The 22,799-nt window shown below is 42.5% G+C and overlaps 1 protein-coding gene across 1 annotated transcript; it reads right to left on the reverse strand.

Annotated features, from left to right (window-relative positions):
- Positions 1-9,320: 9,320 nt before the first annotated feature.
- LOC140714722 (inward rectifier potassium channel 2) lies at positions 9,321-22,551 on the reverse strand. The gene is made up of 2 exons (XM_073026225.1): positions 22,392-22,551; positions 9,321-14,056 (listed from the first exon to the last, which is right to left on the reverse strand). Exon 2 carries the CDS (start codon positions 13,840-13,842, stop codon positions 12,568-12,570), a length of 1,275 nt encoding a protein of 424 aa, XP_072882326.1. The 5' UTR covers positions 13,843-14,056; positions 22,392-22,551; the 3' UTR covers positions 9,321-12,567.
- Between the last annotated feature and the right edge of the window lie 248 nt (positions 22,552-22,799).

Here is a 22,799-nt window from a genome sequence, read left to right on the forward strand (position 1 = left end):
ACTCACTGTATGAAAAAGTTACTTCTGACATCCCCTTGTGTCTATTTCCAAGCACCTTAAAGCTATGCCCCCTCATGTTAGCCATTTCAGCCCTGGGAAAAAAGCCTTTTGCTATCCACACGATCATCATCTTATACACCTCTATCATCCTCTTTCACTCCAAGGAGAAAAGGCCGAGTTCACTCAATCCATTTTCACAAGGCATGCTCTCCAATCCAGGCAACAACCTTGTAAATCTCCTCTGCACTCTCTCTATAGCATCCACATCCTTCCTGTAATGATGTGACCAGAACTGAATACAATACTCCAAGTGGGGTCTAACTAAGGTCTTATATAGCTGTAACAATACCTCATGGCTCTTGAAATCAGTTCCCAGTTGATGAAGGCCAACATACTATACACCTTCTGAACAACACTCTCAAGCTGTGCAGCAGCTTTGAGTGTCCTATGGACATGGACCCCACGATCCTCCACTCTGCCAAGAGTCTTACCATTAATATATTTTGTCTTCAGGTTTGACCAATTGAAATGAACCACTTCACACATATCTGGGTTGAACTCCATCTGCCACTTCTCAGCCCAGATCTGTATCCTATTGATGTCCTGCTGTAACCTCTGAAAACCCTCCAGACTATCCACAACACCCCCAACTTTTGTATCATCAGAAAACTTACTAACCCACCCTTCTACTTCCTCATCCAGGTCATTTATGAAAATGTCAGAGAGGAGGGGTCCCAGAACAGATCCCTGCGGAACACCACTGGTCACCAGCCACCATGCAGAATATGAACCATCCAAACCACCCTTTGTCTTCTGTGGTCAAGCCAGTTCTGTATCCACAAAGCAAGGTCTCCTTGGATCCATGTCTCATTACTTTCTGAATGAGCCTTGTATGGGGAACCTTATATAATAATAATAATCATCATCATCATCATCATCATCATCACAATAATAATAATACAATAAAAAATAGCAAAAATGCATAATGAAAGAACAACAACTTCAAGATGATAAATGGAGAAATGCCAAGAGAAACCAGAAACAATCCAACACATCACAGGACCCTGCGGCAGTTTCACTTAATCTGATTGCTTCCACAGGCACAATCAGGTGGCAAACACAAAGCTTGCATAAAGGACACCATACCTTATTATAAATACAAGTCTGATCTAGTTTTAGAGTCAGAGACCTGCAAACTATATTATGGCTGATCCATAATAATCACCTGGATATAATATTACAAGATAAACAAGCATGAACAACTTACTTAAAAGATAGAGCCATTCCAAACATTCATGGAATACAGAAATCAATAAATTAAAATGCCAGAAATATGCTGAATTAAAAGAGGAAACTGAAAGACTATGGAACACGAACAGGGTGTACATTATCCCAATACAGATATCTACAACTGTCATCAAGATGAATCAAAAAGCAGTTTTGATCCCAAGATCATTGCACAATAGCATTAAGCAATTAGACCTACAAATCTGCAGAAAGCCACAATACTAAACACAACTGGAATAGTCTGAAAGTTCCTCGCAGTTGAGGAATGAGTGTGCTTGGCTATGCCAGTACTTCAGGTTTTACGAGCTTGAGGTGAGAAAAGATAAAAATGTAACAAATAGGTAAATAAATAATACTGAGAACATGAGTTGTAAAGTCCTTGAAAGTGATTCCATAGATTGTGGAACCAGTTCAGTGTTGAGGTGAGTAAAGTTATCCATATTGGCTCAGGAGCCTGATGGTTGTAGGTTAATAACTGTTCCTGAGCCTGGTGGTGTGGGATCTCAGACTCTTCAATTCCCAGTAAGAAGAGAGCATGGCCTGGAAGGCGGAGTTCCTTGATGATGGATGCCACATTCTTGTGGCATCGCTCCTTATAAATGTGCTTAATAATGGGGAGGGCTTTGCCTGTGATGGATCAGTGATGGAACAATTAAATTCAGAGATGATTGGGAAAAACAGAACTGGAGGAGTTTGTAGATTACATAAAAATAGTGAGAGTTGACCCTATGAAATCAGGAAGGTAATTATTGTAATCTAGCCCTTATTTATTCAGGAACTAATGAAAGCAAGCAAGCACTTGGTCTTGAGTGAATGATACATGTTGTTTGTTAGGTCAATGGAGAGTTTAAGGAAGGAGGAAGGCTGGGAGTGGCCTGGAATAGACAGGTCTAAGGACAGCAAAAACATAGATAATGGTTTCAGTAGAAATTGGGTTGAAAAGAAGGCAGCATTTGATGATGTACTAAACAGTACACAGACTGATGACATCAAGATGAATCAAAAATCAGTTTTGATCAGGACACAGAGATTGCAACATTCTGGCCCTGTTTCAGTTTGCAGAGAGATGGTATCGTGTGCTATACCATTCAATTTATCAAAGGAAGCACTTGAATGAACTTCTTGACTCCTGTTTCAGTAAAATTCCAAGTTCAGATTGTAAATTGTAGACAATATATCATCATCATCATTATGTGCCATGTCGTATGATGTAGGTGATCGTGGTCTTACCCATGACCATGATTGTTCTCGGCAAATTTTTCTACAGAAGTAGTTTACCATTGCCTTCTTCTGGGCAGCGTCTTTACAAGGTGGGTGACCCCAACCATTATCAATACTCTTCAGAGATTTTCTGCCTTGAGTCAGTGGTTTCATAACCAGGATTTGTGATATGCACCAGTTGCTCATACGATCATCCCAAGCAGGTGCATCGCCTGCCCAAGGGTGATCTGCAGGCTAGCGGAGGGAAGGAGCTCCTTATACCTCCTTCGTTAGAGACATATCTCCACTCTACCACCCACAAAATAACATACAACAGATACAAAATCCTGTTTTATACGGTATGACTTTCCCAAGCAGAAGGTCAGAAAGGAGGCTCATGAATTGATTGATGCTCTGAATTGGGAAAGGGCCTGATAGGAGGGTCCCTGATGGCTGAAGGCAATTCCAAAAAAAAAATTAACCTAACAAGACGGTGAGGTAATGATGTGAAAAATGAGGTGGAATGGAAACCGATTAAACACCACATAATGAGCAGTGTGAATCCGTGAACATGAGGCCATAGAACAAACATCCACAAGCAAACTCAGGAGTTTCTCTAGTTTCAATCCTGCCATCACCATTTACAGAGTGAACCAGCATCACTGTGTCAATCAGTGGAAGAATCTACCAGCTTGGTGGAGAGACAGGAAAACAATCAACCTGATAGTTTACAGCACCTTGTGCAGGCTGTGGCAGTTTGAAATAATTTAGAGGTGATATAGGAAGGATTACAACTGATTGTGACCATTTAAAGCTTAATTAATGTGAGTAGATCCAACAAACACTGCATGCATAAACTCTTCCCTCGTTCCACTCCCTCACTTCATGTGAGATAGCATGTGCTATCACAGAAAGCTGAGTAGCTTTGCCAAAGTATCGAGTTTATCTTGGCCTCTCCACCTAAACCTTCATTCAGCAGAAACATGGATCAGCAAACAGCAGTGGAGGGGCTTGGCCACTTGTGAAACAACACAAGCATTAAGCAGACACTGAGAAGGGTACAAAATCAGATTAAAAAGACTCGGCGTAACACAAATGTTGAAGCAATCAGTAAAGCACTAAAGTGATCGACCAAAGTGTGTGTCTGTGTGCATGTGTGTCTATCTATCTGTGTGTGTGTGTGTGTGTTTGTGTGTGTGTGTGTGTGTGTGTGTTTGTTTGAGAAACAGCAGAATATCCCATTTCTACTCGCCATGCATTCCACTCCGCTGAAGCGAATGGAAACAGAAGTGCAGCGATCACCACCAGAACCAGCAAACACTCGCCGTACATCCAGTTTATAGTAGCATAGTGGCTGACGCAGATCTGAGCATTGGAGTTTGGAGTTGAACTCTGGTGTCCTCTGTAAGGAAGCTTGTATGTTCTTCCTATGTGCACATGAAATTTTTCCAGATGCTCCAGTTTCCTCTCTCGGTCCAAAGACCTAACAATCGGTCAGTTAATTGGCCATTGTAAATTGTCCTGTGGTTAGGCTGGAGTTAAATTGGTGGGTTGCTGGGTGACGCAGCTCGGAGGGCTGGAAGGGCCTGTTTCACACTGTGTCTGTAAATAAATAAATAAATACAAAACCACCAAACATGGAGAAATGATCTCCTCTCCGTCACCTCTCCCCCACCAATTAAACATAGAATGGGAACTTCGGCAAATACCAGTCATTGCAAGTCATCCAAATGACGGTTTCAGTGAGAACTTCCATTATAAATGGATCGACGGTGAATTCAGCTCTGACTGAGGTTTCTTTCTGCAAAAGGGAATTAAGGAAGAGAAAACAGAAAATACTGATCACACTTGGCAAGTCAGGTAGCACTGGTGGAAAGAGAGGACCCTTTAAACTGAAATATTAACTCTGCTTCTCTCTCCCTCAGTTCTTCCTGTCCGACTGAGTGTTCAGAGAATTTTCTGTTTTTATTTCTAGAGTTCCAGCATCTGAAATATTCCAATTTTCAGAGGAATGAAGAATACGGCACCAACCTAGGTAGATAGGCTTAAGATGCTGATCCAAAGACCTCAACTTCAAGGATCAAGAATCAACTTGATTTGCCATATACACTTGCATGTAATAGGAACCTGTTGTGGTGTGTTAGTCAGGGTGCGACATGAATGACAACATTCAACAATTATGAAGAAAAATGAATTAAATTAAAAATAAGGTTAGAGGTACAGATATTGAATAAAATGTGCATAAGTACCAGCATATATTTACAATGTAAACTGCATTATAAAAAGTGGTTTAAATGGTTTACAGTGAAGGTGATAAAGGGGGTTTGGGGGGGCTAACTAGTTAATCTGTCTGGAGAAGAAGCTTTTAACCCAGCCTGACTTTTTTTTTTAATAGCCCTATAGTGCTTTCCAGAATGGAGCTTTTGAAGAAGGCAGTTTGCAATGATTTTTCGTGCCTGTAATGATGTTTCCTGCTCGTTTCTTGGTCCTGGACATACAACCCTGTAGTGAAGGCTCACTGCAGCCAGTGACTTTTTCTGCTGACCTGAGAGTTTCGTTTCTGTACATTGCGAGATGCAGGATGCAGATGTTGCACCAAACCAGACAGTAATGGCTGACGTGAGGACAGCAGTGTGGAATTGCACCAATATGTTCTGGTTTGAATGATCAAGCAGCGTCAAAGGTCAGATGGATTCCAACGAATCCTGCCTAAGAGGCGGAACAAGTACTGGTGAGGATGAATTGCGAACATGGCAAAGGGAAAATTCAGTCAGCAAAAGGGATATCACTCAGCTAATTCTCAGCCACAGCTCTGATCACCTGTTGAGTAAAATCACACAAAAGCTGCACATTAACAGGCAGCACAGATGACTTGTGTGTGCATCGACACCACTGGCAATGGATTGCTCCTTTCTAGAAAGTCATTACTAATTGCTTCCAGCAACACTGACGTCGAACATGTCAATCACACCAATGGTGCCTCAGACTCCACAGCTTTATAGGTAAATCTATTGAACTTGATAGTCAGAAACCAGAGAACCAATCAGTTTTCTCCTGAAGCAATGGTTGGCTTTACACTCATTGATAACAAGTGAATGTAGAGAATATGCTTTAGATCAAGTGACTGGCAGGGTAGTGTAATAGTTAGCATGACGTTATTACAGTATCAGCGACTTGGGTTCAATTCCTTGCGTAGAAATGAACCCAGATCTCTTGTGCTGTAATAATTGTCTATAGGGAGTTTGTACTTTCTCTCCATGACCACAGGTGCTCCAGTTCTCTTCCACATTGCAAAGATGGACGGGGTTAATAGGTTAATTGGACTGTACCGTGCTTTATCCCTAAATAAATACTGCAAATGTTCTCAGCAAGAGACTGACGTCTTCATTTCCACCTGTTTACCGAAATGGCAACTTGTAGCTTTTAGGATTAAAAAGACACTCAAGGCATGTTCTGGAGGTGGGGTCAGGCACCAGATAGAAATGAAACAGGATCCTAGGTCCCTGCTGAAACGGAAGGCTGATTCCATGCTTTCAAAATCAGTCTAATGCATCTCCATGTGAAAATGAATGAATGCTGGGCATGATGCAAATTCAATAAGGCTGCAATATGCCCAACGGTGGAGGTTATCTATGCTGACACTTGGGGTGGCGGGGGAGGTTGGTGTCAAGCCTGCAGTTCAATATGTAACCATGGTTCCCCAAAAGCTGACCTAGGGATTATTTGTACAGTTCAGTTAATTGAATCAACGAGTCATCTATTAAACTAATGTACTGGGGTTTTTTTTTCAGTGACACATCATCTAATTACTTCTGTGCAGAACTTTGGATGAATGCAATTTATTGTTGGAAGAAGAATCAGAAACAGAAGAGATTCTGCAGAAGCTGGAAATCCACACAAACACACACAAAATGCTGGAGGAACTCAGCAGGTCAGGTAGCATTTACAGAAAGGAATAAGAAGTCAATATTTCATGCCAAGACCCTTATACAGCTAACTCAAGAAAACCAGAGTTAATGCTTTAAGATGAAGGTTCTTGATCAACACTTAAACCTAGAGATAACATAGGTATAGATGGGGCTGTGAATTTGAAACACTGACTCTCGTTTCCTTCTCCAGAGTTGCTGCCAGATTTTCTGTTTCTGCTTCAGATTTCAGAATATACAGCACTAATAAATTACAATTACAAAATAAAACTGATGATTTTGGATGTGCAATTTTATTTTGCAATAGCAATTTATTGTTGCTGTATTGTCAATGTGATTTATCCTGGGTAATTTTTGCTTTTAGTCATTTTCAGGGAAAATCCAAAGGATAATTAGACAGAATCACTTATATAAGCAACCTTATCGGATCAAATAATGCCCAAAGCACTTTGCAATTACATTAAAATAAAATTTTGATACTTGGCCATATACACTCAGTGGCCGCTTTATTAGGTATACCTGCATCTAATCAACCAATCACATGGCAGCAATTCAATGCAGAAAAGCATGCAGACATGGTCAAGAGGTTCAGACCAAACATCAGAATGGGGAATAAATGTGATCTAAGTGACTTTGACTGTGGAATGATTGTTGGTGCCAGACGGGTGGTCTGAGTATCTCAGAAACTGCTGATCTCCTGGGGTTTTCCACACACAGCAGCCTCTAGAGCATATATGTCAAACTCAAGGCCCGCGGGCCAAATCCGGCCCGCGGTGGAATTATCTTTGGCCCGCGAGATAATATCTAATTACTATTAAAGCTGGCCCCAGTAGTCGAAGCGCCTATGGCGTATGATATGGCTAATGCTGAGTTTATTCAGGTACCAGGTTTTCAGGGTTTTTAGTGTTTATTCGGCAGTCTTGCTCGGCAGTCTTCTTCATAAGAAACGGAATTTGTAAAGTGAAACACTTTGTAGTTATAGCAGAGACTGAGACACATGAGAGCAGGCTGAAAAAATCGGAGGCAACGAAAGCTGCGTTTGCACTCGTCCGACTGATCCGGTCCGCATGAAGCAGCATTTTGCTCAATCCGGCCCGTAACCTAAAATGAGTTTGACACCCCTGCTCTAGAGAGAATGGTGCACAAAAAAACATCCAGTGAGCAGCATTTCTGTGGGTGAAAACACCTCGTTAATGAGAGAGGGCGGAGGAGAATGGCCAGACTGGTTCAAACTGACAGGAATGTGACAGTAAATCAAATTACCACGCAATACAACAGTGGTCTGCCGAAGAGTATCTTGGAATGCACAACACGTCGAATCTTGAAGTGGATGGGCCACAGCAGCTTAAGAACACAAACATAGGCTCAGTGGCCACTTTACTAGATACAGGATGTACCTAACCTAATTAAGTGGCCAGTGGTTGTACATAGCAATAATACTATATTCAGCTGCCACAATTAACGCGACAGTATTACAGCTTGGGGCATCAGAGTTCAGAGTTCAATTCCGGCGCTGTCCATAAGTACGTGTGTGTGTGTGTGTGTGTGTGTGTGTGTGTGTGTGTGTGTGTGTGTGTGTGTGTGTGTGTGTGTGTGTGTGTGTGTGTGTGTGTGTGTGTGTGTTTGTTTGTTCTCCAGGTACTCTCACTTCCTCGCACGGTCCATAGATCTACGAGTTAGTAGGTGAATTGCCCATTGTATATTATACTGTCAATAAGCTAGAGTTAAATTGGTGGGTTGCTGCGCAACACATTTTGAAGGGCCAGAAGGGTCTTTTCCATGCCATATCTCTAAATAAAAAAAATTAAAAATTGCAATTAGGGAACAAAACTGATAACTTCAGATCTGCGATTTTATTTTCCAATAGCAATTTATTGCTGTTATATTGTCAAAGTGATTTATCTCTGAGTAATATTTATTCATTCTCAGGTAAGATCTAAAGTATCGGACCAAATAGCTCCCAAAGCACTTTGCAATTGCATTAACAATAACAAAAAATGATACTAGGCCATATTGGGATAAATAACTAAATGATTGAATAAAGAGGAAGATTTTGAGAAAGGCACAACTGAGGGTGGTGCATTAATACGCTTGTAGTCAGTGATCAGGTCTATTAAAAATTAATGCTACCTTGGGGAATTGTAAACTTGAAGGTAGCTACAGACATGGTGATGGGATTGGTCCTATACGGTTTAAAAATTAGGTAAGTATTTTAATCACCAAGCAGAAAGCAGTGTGGATTAACAATCAAAGAGCTATACAGTATGTGATCATGATATGGCGCAGGTTAGTTCACAGCAAGCAGGGAAGTGGATGATCTCAAAGAAATGAGACATAAAGTACTGGAAATTGGAGAACTGCAGATGCTGGAAATCCAAAATAAAAACAAAAAATATTGGGAAACCTCAGCAAGTCAGGCCATGTCTGTTGAAGGAGACACAGAGTGAACGTTTCAGACTGAAGAATTGGGAAAGTGAGGAAACAACTTAGTATTAAGTAAGCTGAATGTTATAAATTAACTTATTCCTACAGTCACCTGCATCTGCCAAAGAAGTGTCTTCCATCTGAAATATAAACTGCTTCTCTTGCACAGGGTAAGGGATGGCATTGAACCGGCTATGTGAGGAGGTGGTATGAATGCATCAGCAGCTGAACTGAGGGGTTGGTGGAGTCAGGCAATTTTACTGAAATAGCTGACTTTAGTCCCAGTGAGGTTCTGTGGTCCAAACCTCATCTCAGTTCAAATAAATCTTCAAGGTAACAAATAGTCCGGTTCAGTTTCAGACACTTGTCAAGGAGGAAGATAATGTGTGGTCTACAGGAAATGTCTGGGAATTTGTGAGTGAACAAGGACATAGTTTGATCTTATGCTGAAATGTGCATGGCATAATAAGAAAGTCAGACATGTTGTTTAGTATTTCACAAAAAATTTATTTCAACCATAAAATAAGACATACATTATTTTAAAAAAATCTGTACAAATGGTGGATCTGTGCAGTACAGTTGGAAGACATCAATAAAAAAAGGTTGGAAAATTGGGACAAGTACAACTGAAATCAAGAACATCATCCAAAATCTACCTTGTTCAAGCTGCAAGTGTTTTGAGGAAAAGCTATGGAGTTCATAAGACAACAAATCTTACTGGCTGAGAGGTGACCACCATGCAGCACTAAATAATTTAAATGGTCGAGAGCAGCTATACATTATAAACGTTACAGTACTTCACAATTTTGTTTTCTCAACATGCCTCATAGGAAGGCCAAAAGAAATATCTTTATAGAAATCTCATACAAAGAGTGCATGAGATTTAAACTCACTTGTCTTCTGACAAGATTGCAGCTTTCCAAATTCTAACCAGTTTATTTTAAATGCTTTTAAGATATTCTATGAGTTTTAATTTCATGTCATGCTTAAATAATAAATAATGAAAGTTCATAGTTGTTACAAACCCTACTAAACTTGAACAATGTTAAAATCAAGTAACCCGCGCTAACCTGCAGCAACTAGGTTCTACTGGTTGATACAAGTACTGAACTGCCAGTTTTAATCCTTTTGTGGCATCTTACTTTGAATCTATTTACATTTGGCTTTAAATATGAAAATATTTGTTAAACTTTTATAAACTGTACATTTTTTTTCAAAACTATATATATTGCAAGAGTTTTTTTTGTACAAATGCTGTTTCTTTCTTTCCTGATAAATATATGAATCAGGTGATGAGACCTGAATTGTTCAAGGAAGTTTTTTTTTATTTTTTTTTATATATTTTTAAATGTGCTAAATTCTTTTCAGTGAAATGGCAGCATTTAGCAGGGCAAATCCAAAGTGATGTAAGCCAGCTCCTTGGTGTCCTGCTCTTCTCCCATTGCTTTATTTGCTGGTTTAAATACTCTTTGGTTGAAATTCCATTCTGAGGAACCAGTTTTAGCAGCATGTGCAGTATTTTTGCATTTTTTTTAAATTAGTATACTGACTGGCATCCATCTTCAAGTTGTCTTGTGCGTATTTTCTCTCTGTACTTAACTAAATCAGTCACTTGTGTGTATTGCTTTCTTCACAGAGACACTGCCTGCCTCCCACACCTATCCCCACCCCAACTCCCATTCCCAGCCCTGGTTGGCTCCCTGCCATGGAGTTGTTCATGGTATCTTACTTCCACAGGACCATTAATCACTTGCAGTCTGCGGAAGCTCGCCACTTTACTAAGCAAGTGATTTCAGTCCTCTGAGAGCCTTTTCACCAACAAAGCTGTACTTGGACCAGGAGACAAACTTGTAGTTGGAAAAGGATCTTTATCTCGGCTCTCAGTACGTCAGTAACCCTTCATCGCAGAACGAGCCCGACTTTTACCTAACTTGTTTCTTTCCAAAGAATACTCGTAATTTGAAAAGAGAAATGTTCTCTTACTTCCAATGCCCTCAATGTTCAGCTTATGAATGAACAGTCTTAAAAGCTTACTTTTAAAACTCTGCAAGTTTTAAACGGTATTCAAAGAGTTAATACCAGAAAGTTCAGTGAACCTTATCACTACTACAATCTGGCCCAAAGTGTTAATTTAGTAAATCCTGCTGACATCCTCATTGGAGACATAGAACTGATCTGATGGGATCATTTTCATGGATTACCTTTTTAGAGAATAGGTAACAGGTCTGTGAAGACTTGGGAGGTCGATCCAGGTACATTAACACAGCAGTAAAAATCCTCTCTCTGGTAAGCCAGTCTTGGAATGCAAGAAGACTGGTTAGCTACTGTTGTGGAATTAGTGGAGGCCAATTCAGGTGAAAAAAAAAGGAAATAAAACCATGGAAAGGAAAAAGGAAAACAAAAATTTAAATCTCCCAAATCCTTCCACTAACAACATGACCTCACCCTTGCTGATGCCTCCGTTCAGCCTCTTTAACAGCTGGGAAGATCAGATAAGCTACAGAGCCTTCAAGAGGTTCTGAGTGCAAGTACCATCAAGACTTTTGCTCACCAGGACACTCACTTCTGATTCAGTCTGAGCAAATTTGCTATGGAAAAAAAAATCATCCCAGAAAGCCAGGCATGTGGCTCAGTTGTGTCTCTAGTACAAATGGCCATGGCATTCAAGATGTTTGGTTAGCTCATTGTATTAAGGTGGCTCATAATCAGACTTTCAGAGAAGTGTAGCCTAATACTACTGCAAACCAAATCTCATTTGCTGTCCAGTAAAGCATCTCAAGAAAGCAATTCCCTTCTTATTGGGGTGGTGGGTGAGGGGCAGTTAAGATCGAAGACTGTAATTGCTTAAGATCAAAGAGTGCCTTTGACCAATAAACTATCAGATTTGGAAACTGAACCTTCCTGCATTTTGGAACAAGGCATCTCAGCTTCTGAGGTATGGGATGGTCCTGTATGCCTTTGGTAGAAGGTTGAACGTGACGTTCAAAATTTATATGCTCCTAGGCTTTTGGAGAATTGGTGACAATTTTGCACATGAGCAATGCCCCAAGATACCTCCAAATGCAGGAGTTCTAATTAATCATGGAACCATACCCTTTAGAGAAAATGTGGCAATCAAAATAATTGTAAGTGGGCCACTACTATGGAGAACCAAGTTACCAGTTCTTGGGAGACTAAAATAGGGAACTAGTGGAAAACTAATCAAACCATGTTCTAATCGATGATGCTCAAAAAGAGCAGGAATCGTAAATACTGATTTTTTTTATCACAATAAGTTCTCCAAAATAAATATTATTTAAGCTGCAGATTCACTTATTAACAGCAAGACCTTTGTCTTTGAAATCATTGTACAGAGTTCACTGTACTTTCAGGTATTTGGTTAAACCATTCAGAGCAGATGGAAATCTCCTAGGTTTACAAGTTTCCATTGAAAGCCATCTTTAGATAATGCAATCCACCCAGTCTTTCCTGCAAGTTCAAGTTTTGCTATACGGTTTATGTATGCTACAGCATACAGTATTATGTGCCTTCACGTTGCGTCAGAAAGTATAGTTAGTGCTTTGTATGAAAGAACTGATTTTCTGCTAAAGGACAAACCCTTCTGTACAGCAGCTTTTTTTGAGCAAAGCCTAACTTCAACAGTACCCTTCCAGGCTGACTACTCCGGCCACAGTAAGCATAATATGCTTTGACAGATACTCTCTTTAACAAAACAAAGATACTTTAGGTATTAGATTTCGGATTCTCGCCTCAGTGGGCGAGGTTCTAATGGAACGGTGGCCTGATTATGGTCAGTTTGAGTGTCTGTGCTTGGGCTCTCTGGAACCCCACTTTCACTCCCCTCATCGTCCTTGTTCATGAGGGCCACCTCGTTTTCATAGCAAAAAGTATTAGGTGCGGAGAGTATGTATTTCTTTTCGGCCAGGTCCCTGGCACTACAGAGGGGCGTATTAGGCACCTCGTAGGTTTTGTGAAAGCGAGAATAGTCCACTTTGTAATAGTTTTTTTCCTCGAAGAGCACTGGCTCAAATCGATGACCCCAGATTATCTCACTGGCAAGATATGAGCTGCGACACTGGGTGGTCATTGCAGTAGCTTCTACCATTCCTTCCAGAATGACAACAATCTCAAAGTCTGCATTATCCAGATCCTGTTTACTTAAGTCATAAAAAGGACTGTCTTCATCAATTTCATGGACTATTGTAATAGGGGACACCAGAAATATTCTATCTATTCCACTGTCAAAGCCTACATTGACATCTACTTGATCCAAAGGGATGTATTCGCCCTCTGGAGTTATTCTTGACTTCAGCAGCTGGGCTCGAACATGAGCCTCCACCAAGTGGCTTTTGCGCAAGTTTCCAACTCGCCACATTAAACAGAGCTTCCCATCTCTCATTGCAATCACCGCGTTGTCACTGAAGATTAATGTTTCATTCCTCTTTTTCGGTTTGGCCATCTTGGCCATGACAGCGCCAATGATGAAAGCATCTATGATGCAGCCCACGATGGACTGAAAGACCACGATGAACACTGCTATGGGGCATTCTTCTGTCACGCAGCGAAAGCCATACCCAATTGTTGTCTGCGTCTCGATGGAGAATAAAAATGCAGCCGTGAAGCTTTTGACCTCAGAAACGCATGGCTTATGGCCTAATTTATTATCCAAGTCACCATGCATCAGTGCAATGAGCCAAAACATGCAGCCAAACAACAGCCAGGACAAGATGAAGGACAAGCAGAAGATGACCAGCATCCACCTCCAGCGGATGTCTACGCATGTTGTGAAGATGTCCGACAAGTAGCGCTGCCCCTTCTCACTCATGTTTACAAACTGGACGTTGCAATGGCCATCTTTCTTCACAAACCTGCTCCGGCATTGCTGCCTGGTATGAACTTTGCTTTTTCCGTTTCCGTAACCGTTGGCAATAGCCATTGTGGCCAGTTTCATCCCATCTTCCTCTGACGACACAATGCTGTAGCGGTTGGCACGCACGCTGCCCATTGCCAACGCCTGGGACTGCTGCGTTTCTACTTTGGGATACAGTCTTGAAATTTTTTGGAGCAACCTTTGAAGAAACAGTTTCGAACGTCTGAGCGGAATACCACCGCGACCGGGAACGTAGATCCCTGCTGGTAACGTTCGTTCCACCAAGCAGTCTTGAATGGAGATGGCTATCCAAGAATCTATGCTTGGTTAGAATTCATGAGAGGGTGATCTGTAATAGAAGCAAAATTAAATTTACTGTCAAATAAAAATTTTGATGCTGTGGTAATTGAAAGGATATAATGGACATTAACATAACAATGCAATGTAGAAATCACCCCCACCACTATCAATAGGGATAATTAAACACTCCAACTTAATCTCAGCTAAAGAATAGGTCCAGGCCTTGATAGTCAAAGCACTAAATTTCTCAAATTTTCATGCAGATTAAAATTCTTGTCCTGTTCTCTTTTATTCATGATTAAAGATGAAATGTACATTGTGTTCTCTTTCCTGCCTACAAGGACAAGCAAAACATTTCTAGTGCATGTTAAATTAGGACGTCAGTTGTATTGGATCAATGTGATCCAATTAACCTGAGTCCAATCCAACAACTGGGTAGAGATGGATATCTACAACATTCTAAACACTGGGGCATAAACTCAATTGAACATCTTAAGTCAGGTTTACCATCAAAATTTGTAAGTAGTGTCCTCAGGGAAGCTCTAACACACTTGCTGATGATATTGATAAAGTTTTTCAAAATACTTGGACCTGGCAGTTCTCTTTTACCTTGAATGAGATTACAGCAGTAAATTTAAGCACAGATAATCATCTCAATAGTAATTATAAGCAGCTAGCACACAAGTCACGCTGTCCTGTACTTTCTCATTTCTTTCCTTTATTAAAAGTACGAGCTACCAATGTAAAATTAGTTCTGTCTGTTTTGCACACAAACATTCAATGTGTTCAGCAGCTTCGCACAGATTATACAACATTACTTTCTGTAAAAAGCATTATTCATGACTAGATAAGAGTACTTCAGGAAAGGAAATGCTGTTTGACACAGCAGACTGTTAAAAAAGTCAGTCAGTTTATCCAAACATATGAACTTACTGTGCAATTGCCAAACTACTCCCTACCACAATCAAAGAATACCAATGAATCACCGTAATACAACTAATTTTAGATTTCAGAACACCAAGCCAGCAGTGTTATATATTGGTGTGCCTTAAATTGATAATCATTTAAGTTTCAACTCAGATCTTCTTGTGCTTTTATTGACCTTCCTCCCAACCTTATCTGCCCTTGGGTCATTACTGAGGAAGCAGTCATTTTACTTCTTTATTTACATACTGCAAACCTATTCCCACTGACGTTTAAGTCTTGTACAAGTACGATAGCTTACATTTAACATCAGTGAAACTGGCAGGATGGATAAATAGATATGTGTTAGAGTGAATGATGTAGATTAGGAATATCCCATTAAGTGGTTCAAATTAAATAAACTATCAGAGTGAAAGTCTATTAATGCAGTCTGAAGATATCGGTCAATCATATTTATTTCTTCATTTATTTTTATTTAGAACCACAACATGGAACAGGCTTTTTCAGCCCAACAAGCCACACTTTCAAGCCGTTAGGCTGATCACAGGACAATTTACAATGACAAATTCACCTACGAAGCAATACGTCTTTGCGCTGTGGGATGAAACTGGAGCACCCGGTGGAAACCCACTCAGTCACAGGGAGAATGTACAAACTCTTCACAAACAGTGCCAGAACTGAACTTCAAACTCCGGAGCACCCTGAGCTACAGTAATAGGGTCGTATTAACCACTACACTACCATGACACTTTATGGGTAGTTCTGACCCATTCGTTTTGAATCAGAAGGTTGTATGCTTAAACTTCATCTTGCCAATTTATACTACACAATACTGACCAATAATTCAGCGCACTAGTAGCAGGGAACTACTCAATGCTGGAGATGCCTTCTTTCAGATGAGATGGGAAGAACGTTATTACACAACAGTGATTCATGAAGACGTTGACATGATTGGAGAGACTCAGTTACGAGGAAACATTTGATACGCTGGGGCTGTTTCCCTTGGCTAAAGGAAGATTTAATTCAGCTACATAAAATTTTAAAGACGCCTAGATAGAGAGATTAAGGAAGAGCCATTTTCCCTACAAGAGGAGCCTCACATTTATCGTAAAAGTTAGAAAGGAGTAGGAGAAGTTGTTGTTCATCCAAGAGTTGAGGACCTTGGAGAGTAATGGAAGCAGGAACACTCAAGTTTATTAGGTATTTGGATGAGCTGCAATGTACATTGTTGCTAAGTGGGATTAATCACACCATTTTTTTGGCCTGAGATAGGCTCGATAATTCATTTGACATGGTGAAAATCTTTATGATTTTAAGAAAATCTTCTGCTCACTGCCTTCTCGGGTGAAAATATAAACTACCGTGTCAAAGAAAATGAGTTACCTAGTGTCAACACCAAAAGCTATCTCTCACACAACTTTAAATGAATGATCTGTTTTATTTTAAATCAAAGATTATAAATAAACTGCAGATGCTGGAAATCAGCAACAAAACCAGAAAGGGATGGAAACACACAGAGAATAGCAGTGAAAAGATAAAAGCTCTTCAATCTCAAATGTTAGCTCCTGTTTCTCTTGCTGTCATTGCTCTCCGACCCTCTGACGATTTCCTTCACGTTCTGATGAAGAGTCTCGGCCTGAAACGTTGACTGTTTGCTCTTTTCCAAAGATGCTGCCTGGCCTGCTGAGTTCCTCCAGCATTTTTTGTGTGTGCTTTGGATTTCCAGCATCTGCAGATTTTCTTGTGCCCTTTAATTCCCTATTTTTATATTTTTTAATATTGTTTGCAGTGCATTGATAAATGCAAATTGGCTTCTACATTTCATATATAAGAGAAATTATGTTTCAAAATACTTAGTCCTCTGTTAAGTGCAGTGGAACCTCAAACCTTAGGAAAGCTGCTGTATAGATACAATCCATTTTTTTCTGACTCGGTTATCTTATGGGGCTCTTAATTAATCTATGTTTCCTGACATGGGTCCTGAACTTTCCTTAACTATACTTACATCATGTTGCCTCCTATTGCTTAGCTTGGAAAAAGTCCACCAGAATCTCTTTTCCATTCACAACCTTATAAACTTCTTTAACTTCTTTCAAAGCTGAAGACTCAGATTACTTTTATCGTTATTTTCCTCCATAATTCAGTTCTCTGACGCCAGGGTCAGCCACCTGTGCTTGTTTGTATTTCATCCAAAATGCTGACATTTCCCTTGTGTTTTAGTTCCTGGAGTCAATTCAGGACTCAGTGAGCTCTGATCAATCTATTCTGCACCTTCACTAGTATAGCTCTGATACTCTGGTATTTTGTTTAGAGATACAGCTCAGTAACAGGCCCTTCTGGCCCAACGAACCCACACCATCCAATTACACTCATGAGACTAATTAAACTACTAACCCATATATCTTTGGGATGTGGGAGGAAGTCAGAACACCCAGAGGAAACCCATATGGGCACAGGTAGAACAAACTTCTCACAGACAGCAGTGGAACTGAACCCGGTTCGCTGGCACTGTAATCGCCTTACGCGATCCACGATGCTACAATGCTGTCTACCTTCACAATGACTGAATCACTATTGATCTCACCTCTTCTGGCTGACCTGTCCTGTTTGCTTTAACGCTCCAGTCTATGAAACATTGCAGATTTATGTTTTTCCCGTGTTTATAATTACCATGTATACTGTTTACTTTGTGAGCTTCATGCCAGCAAGGAAGTTCATTGCATCATGGTGTCAATGATAATCAAAAAATCCGATCTCATCTCATTTGCCAATTCGCCTTGAAAGTTTCTTTATGACCCTTCTACAGATCTCTATTTGTTTTGTCAGTTCTGACGGCCACTTAGTCCCCTATCATCCCGCACAAGTTTTGGTCGATCTAATCTACAGAATAATATTCCACTTATTATTGCTCTCCAAATTGCCATTAGTGTGGTAGCTTTACAGTACAGGAAACCTGGGTTCAATTCCTGCCACTGCCTGTAAGGAGTTTGTACATTCTCCCCACACCATGTGGGTTTCCTCCGGGTGCTCCAGTTTCCTCCCACAGTGCAAAGACCTACCGGTTGGTAGATTAATTTGGTCATTGTAAGTTGTCCTGTGATTAGCCTAGGATTAAACTGGGGGATTGCTGGGCGGCACACCTTGAAGGGCCTATTCCACATTGCATCTCAATAAATAAAAAATAAAATTCTACGTATCCTTTATCAGTGTGTTTAAGCTTATTTTTTTTAAGCTTTAATTGAATTGCCTTCCATCACCCTCTCGGGGAGTGCGGTGCATTTGATTGCATTCTCTCTGCCTGTCCAACTAAATCTGGTTAGCCATGGGTAAGACATAACCTAGGAACTCTGGGTACCCATGGAAACAATTGATCCAACCAGCAGAAATAATTCAATAAGGAACTCAGTCGCATTTCATTGTGGCTGTGACATAAACCCTCCAGAGCCATCAAACGTGTGAAAATCAAACAGGTGGAGGAGTTCAGCCAGTCCAAGGTGAAGTGACAGCACCTGAAACATCGACAGCCCATTTGCCTCCACAGACGCTGCCTGGCCCACTAGGTTTCGCCAGCTAGTATGGGTTTTGCTCTGGAGCCTCATGTCTCCAGTCACCTGTGTACGTTCCTCATCTCCTCTGGATCCTTTCAGACCCCATTCCTCACCCAAGAGAGTTATTTTAAGTCTGTGTCCTTTAGTTATCTTTCCTTGTATCAGTGGAATACAATGAGAAGAATGTGTGCTAGAAACAAAGAGAACCTTATCTCTTGGATTAAACTCAAATTATTTGCCAATCACAACATCAGTTATTCATTCCTTACAACCAATTCCTTATCCACTTTTGAGTTTTACTTATAATACAGTTTCTTGCACAGCGTTATAAAGAAATACAAAGTAAATTTAATTGGGAATTAGTTGAGGTGAATAAGAAAAGGAGTCAAGCAAGGACAGGGAATTTGGTAAAGAGAAATCTTAGACTGTAGCAAATTCCATTCACGCCTTTTATCTGTCAATGCCATATTTATTAAAGTGAAAAGATATCTGTACCCTTCCAGTTCTACTGTCAATGCACACTATTCGGTCTGCTGCAGAAGCCTACATAATTCACTGTCAAAACACACACAAAACACAATGCCGACTCCTCTCACTACCTTAGCAACCAGCCTGCCTGCATTTGCAATGCAAAGCAACCTGTCCAGGTTGGCAGTTCGCGGCACTGTGGAACTCCCAGGAACCCTGAACATTTCAAAACGTGTGCAGTTAAGGCGAGCCCTGACATGCACGAAAGAGAGCATCCGACTCATATTGCAACTGGAACACGACGTGGGCTACCCAGGCACCTCATCTCAGGTGGACTGAAGAGCCAGTCGGCGTCTAGAGCCATCCAGTTCTTCTCTCGTCACCTGCCCTTTTACTGGGCGTTGTACTTCAAATGATCTACCCATGAATAACAGCTTCCATGATCACGACAACAGAATGGCACCATGTGTGGGTTAATTAGTCTTCCTAATTCTGGACAGACAAAGGGTGGGTCTATGTCGTGAGGCTGGGCCCCTGCACCTGTCACAAAAGGTGTGAATTCTCCCACAGAATCACCGAGGATGCGGTAGGGTCTGGACCCAAACCCAGGTCCAATCATACAATGGCAGTCCGCTCTGCCTCCCTTTTCCCATGTCCGGCTCTGTGCAAACCCACTTCCCAGGGCCCGCCTCCCGGTTTCTCGGCACACGTTTACCCGCCCTTTCACGCTGCACTCTGCTTCCTCCCTTCAAAAGCACATTCACTTTCCGGGCAGGCTTTCGGCCCGCCCTTTCCCTTCTATCCCAGGTGCAAGGACTCTGAAATAGTAAATACACGGCAGCTTGGGTGGTATCTGTGGAGAAGCCAATAACTTCTCGCCAGGGCAGTCCTTTTTCCAGCTTCGTAGCACAGCTCCGGGACTGGGCTGGAGTTGGTCGGCGCCACGACAGTTCTCGGCGAGAGCCCCAGCTCTCTGCCACGCTTGCCTTCCGGTTTTTTCCCTTCTTCCCAGGGGATGCCAAGGGCTGTTATTTCCCATCGGCGATTTCACAGTCCGAAGCTGGCAATGATATCACACTTTTCACACAGTAAATCTCGGAGGAAGTAGGCTTGAGCACAGGAACTGAAACAACGAATGCAGGCGATTCTTCCTGAACAGGAACGGCTCGGCTACTCCAGCTGCCGCTCCAGCCCAGTTCGGGACGGAGGAACAACCGTCTCTTTAAACTGCCTTCCATAACACCGTCCTGCACTCAAGTCGGGAATGCACCCCGTGCCTCTAGGGGTCCGGGTTCGAGCCCTTTCAATTCACTGCCGAGTTCTGTTCATTTTCATTTCGTCTATCTCTGCTCCCAGCAACCCCAGCCTAACGTTTAATATTTCGCCGGCTGCAGCCTAACCGGAGCAGCGAGACCGGGAGGGTGGTGCGTCTCCCTTGCCTTGTCACCCACCTCCCTGATCTTTAGCAAGAACAGGACTTGTGACAGCGTCCGGATGCCTGACACCCCAGAACCTCTCACCCTCCCCTCCCGAGGCCGGCGTAATCAGCCCCTGGAGTTGAGTGTGCTGGTGCTGGGCTCTAATCCCCGGCGGCCGCCGTGCACTTGTTGCTCGACAAGTTAACTCCAGCCTCCGGGGGGCTTCCACACGGCACCGCTGAGAGGCGGCGAGGGCGATCAGCGGGGTACCGGGCTGCTCGAGGGATGGAAAGGACGTGGGGGGGGGGGGGGGAGGAGGAGAATTGGGAAGTTCTAGAATGCACTTGAAACAGATTGTTGAGCGTTTGGGTTGTGTAACTAGTGGGTAATGAGATGGAGGAGGGCCCGAGGCATAGATTAGGTGTACAGTACAAGATATTCAAGGGAAAGAGGGTAGAGTGTGATAGAAAGATCGGGAACAGGAGGGTATTTGGAGAGAGGGTAGAGAGAATGGGAGATATCAGGGAGTATTCGGGTGAAAGTGAGAGTAGAGGGAGTATTCAAAAGAGAAAAGGCAGATATTGTAGGGACAGGGGAAAGCGAGAGGGCAGAGTTGAGGGACATGAGAGTAAATGGGAGGGCAGGTGTGTGGGAAGACGAGACAGGGCAGGAGGGAAGGCTTTGGAACGCTGACAGAGGGTAACGAGGATAAAGGGCAGGTATGCGGTTCAGCCTGCAGTGGCGGGGTTTGCCGAACGAGATTTTTTTTTACGCATCGTGACTCATCCCCAGCCGTCCAATTTTCTGGTCCAGATTCGCTCGGTACCTTTGCTGCTCTCTTGAGATCCAAGCCCCTCTCACGCACACGTGTTATCTGGCAGACGCGCTCAGCTGTCTGGGCTGCGCTTGGAATAGCGACCGCTGATTGCAGCGTTAAAAACAATGCTGAAACCACTAATCCGAGCAGAAAACTACAGCAACACCCCCCCCGCCCCCCCAAATTGTAACCAAGGGCTTGGGGCTGGATTGACAGCTCTGACTTGTCTGCAACTCCCGGGCACTTTATTGACCTGTCAGCGAAGTTCATTACTGCACCCCTCTATCTCTGTGGTTACAACCTCCATCCCAGCTTGGCAAAGGGTGTTTGAAATAGTCTCCACACACGTGAAAACAGATAATAAAATGAAACTGGACCCGACCGGTTGTACGAAAATATTTCAGCCGCAGGACAGATTTCCACTCCCATTCTGATGGCACTTCCAAAATATTATTTTGCTATTAACGCCCTTGAATATTTGGAACTTCCTATTTCGGCTGCCAATTATTGTGTGTGTGTGTGTGTGTGTGCGCGCGTCTGCAAACAGGACAGATGGCCCACAACTTCGCTGCGGCCCCCTTTGCACTTGCCCTCGGCTGACCAGCGTAGCGGCAGTGGGGAAGAAGCGACGCAAACCGTCCTTAAAAAAGACAACACTCCCGATGAAGCAAAGAATGGAACGGGGCTCCAAGTAAAAGGCACCATCACACCCCCCCCCCCCTTCACAACCAACAAAATATGAACCGTGCGGCATCTTTGAATTCAGTCCAGCAAAGCCGAAACCATGTTCCGGCCACACTCAGGCGCTGACATTAACGCACCCCATAACGAAACCGGTAGTCGAAGTGTTTCGAACTGATGCAACAACGCAGTCGCTCGTCAGGGTGCTCGCTTCCACCCTCCGAGCCCTCCCTCCCAAAACACACACACCAAATAAGGGTCCCTTTGATAGTTTACGCTTCTCCCCCCCCCCCTCCCTTTCCCCCGGCACAAAAGTGAAATTCTTAACGCAGAGTACTATCTACCGCACCATCCACTCACTCCGCACACTCGGTGCACGAATCCAAAATCTGCTTCACTTGAGTTACTTGGGCAAAAGATCGGATTTTTTTTGTTCTCTCTGTTACGTGTCTTGGAGGCACCCGCACATTTAATCGCATTATCAGTGACTGACAGAAGTAACGAAAAAGTGATCATAATCCTGGTTACCTGGTCAATGTCTGCAGCGAGTGTTTAGTTTTCAGATCCAGTAGCAATACCTGTACTAGTTCGGAGTTAGCGGCAACTTTTTTTTTTGAGGAGCGCGCACACACATACACACTCATTGAAACATGTAAAAACCCTGCTCCGGTGCTGTCTCAGTCTCATCGGATCTGGCACCACTCAGTTCACCCACAAAGATATAAAGCGCGCCGGCTGGGACAGAAACTCCGCCCCTAACACACCTTCTTACCAATCGTCCAACGGCGACGTTAACTGACAGTTGGGTGTACCAATCCCTGGCGAATATCTGTTAATTCCCCTCCTCGCCGCTCCACACGCGTCCATTTCAACTGTTGGAAATCGACAATCGCACTTGCCAGCACAACTACTTATGAGAGTCTGGGTGATAATGTG

Source organism: Hemitrygon akajei, chromosome 22 (assembly GCF_048418815.1).
Source record: "Hemitrygon akajei chromosome 22, sHemAka1.3, whole genome shotgun sequence".
Classification (NCBI taxonomy): Eukaryota; Metazoa; Chordata; class Chondrichthyes; order Myliobatiformes; family Dasyatidae; genus Hemitrygon; species Hemitrygon akajei.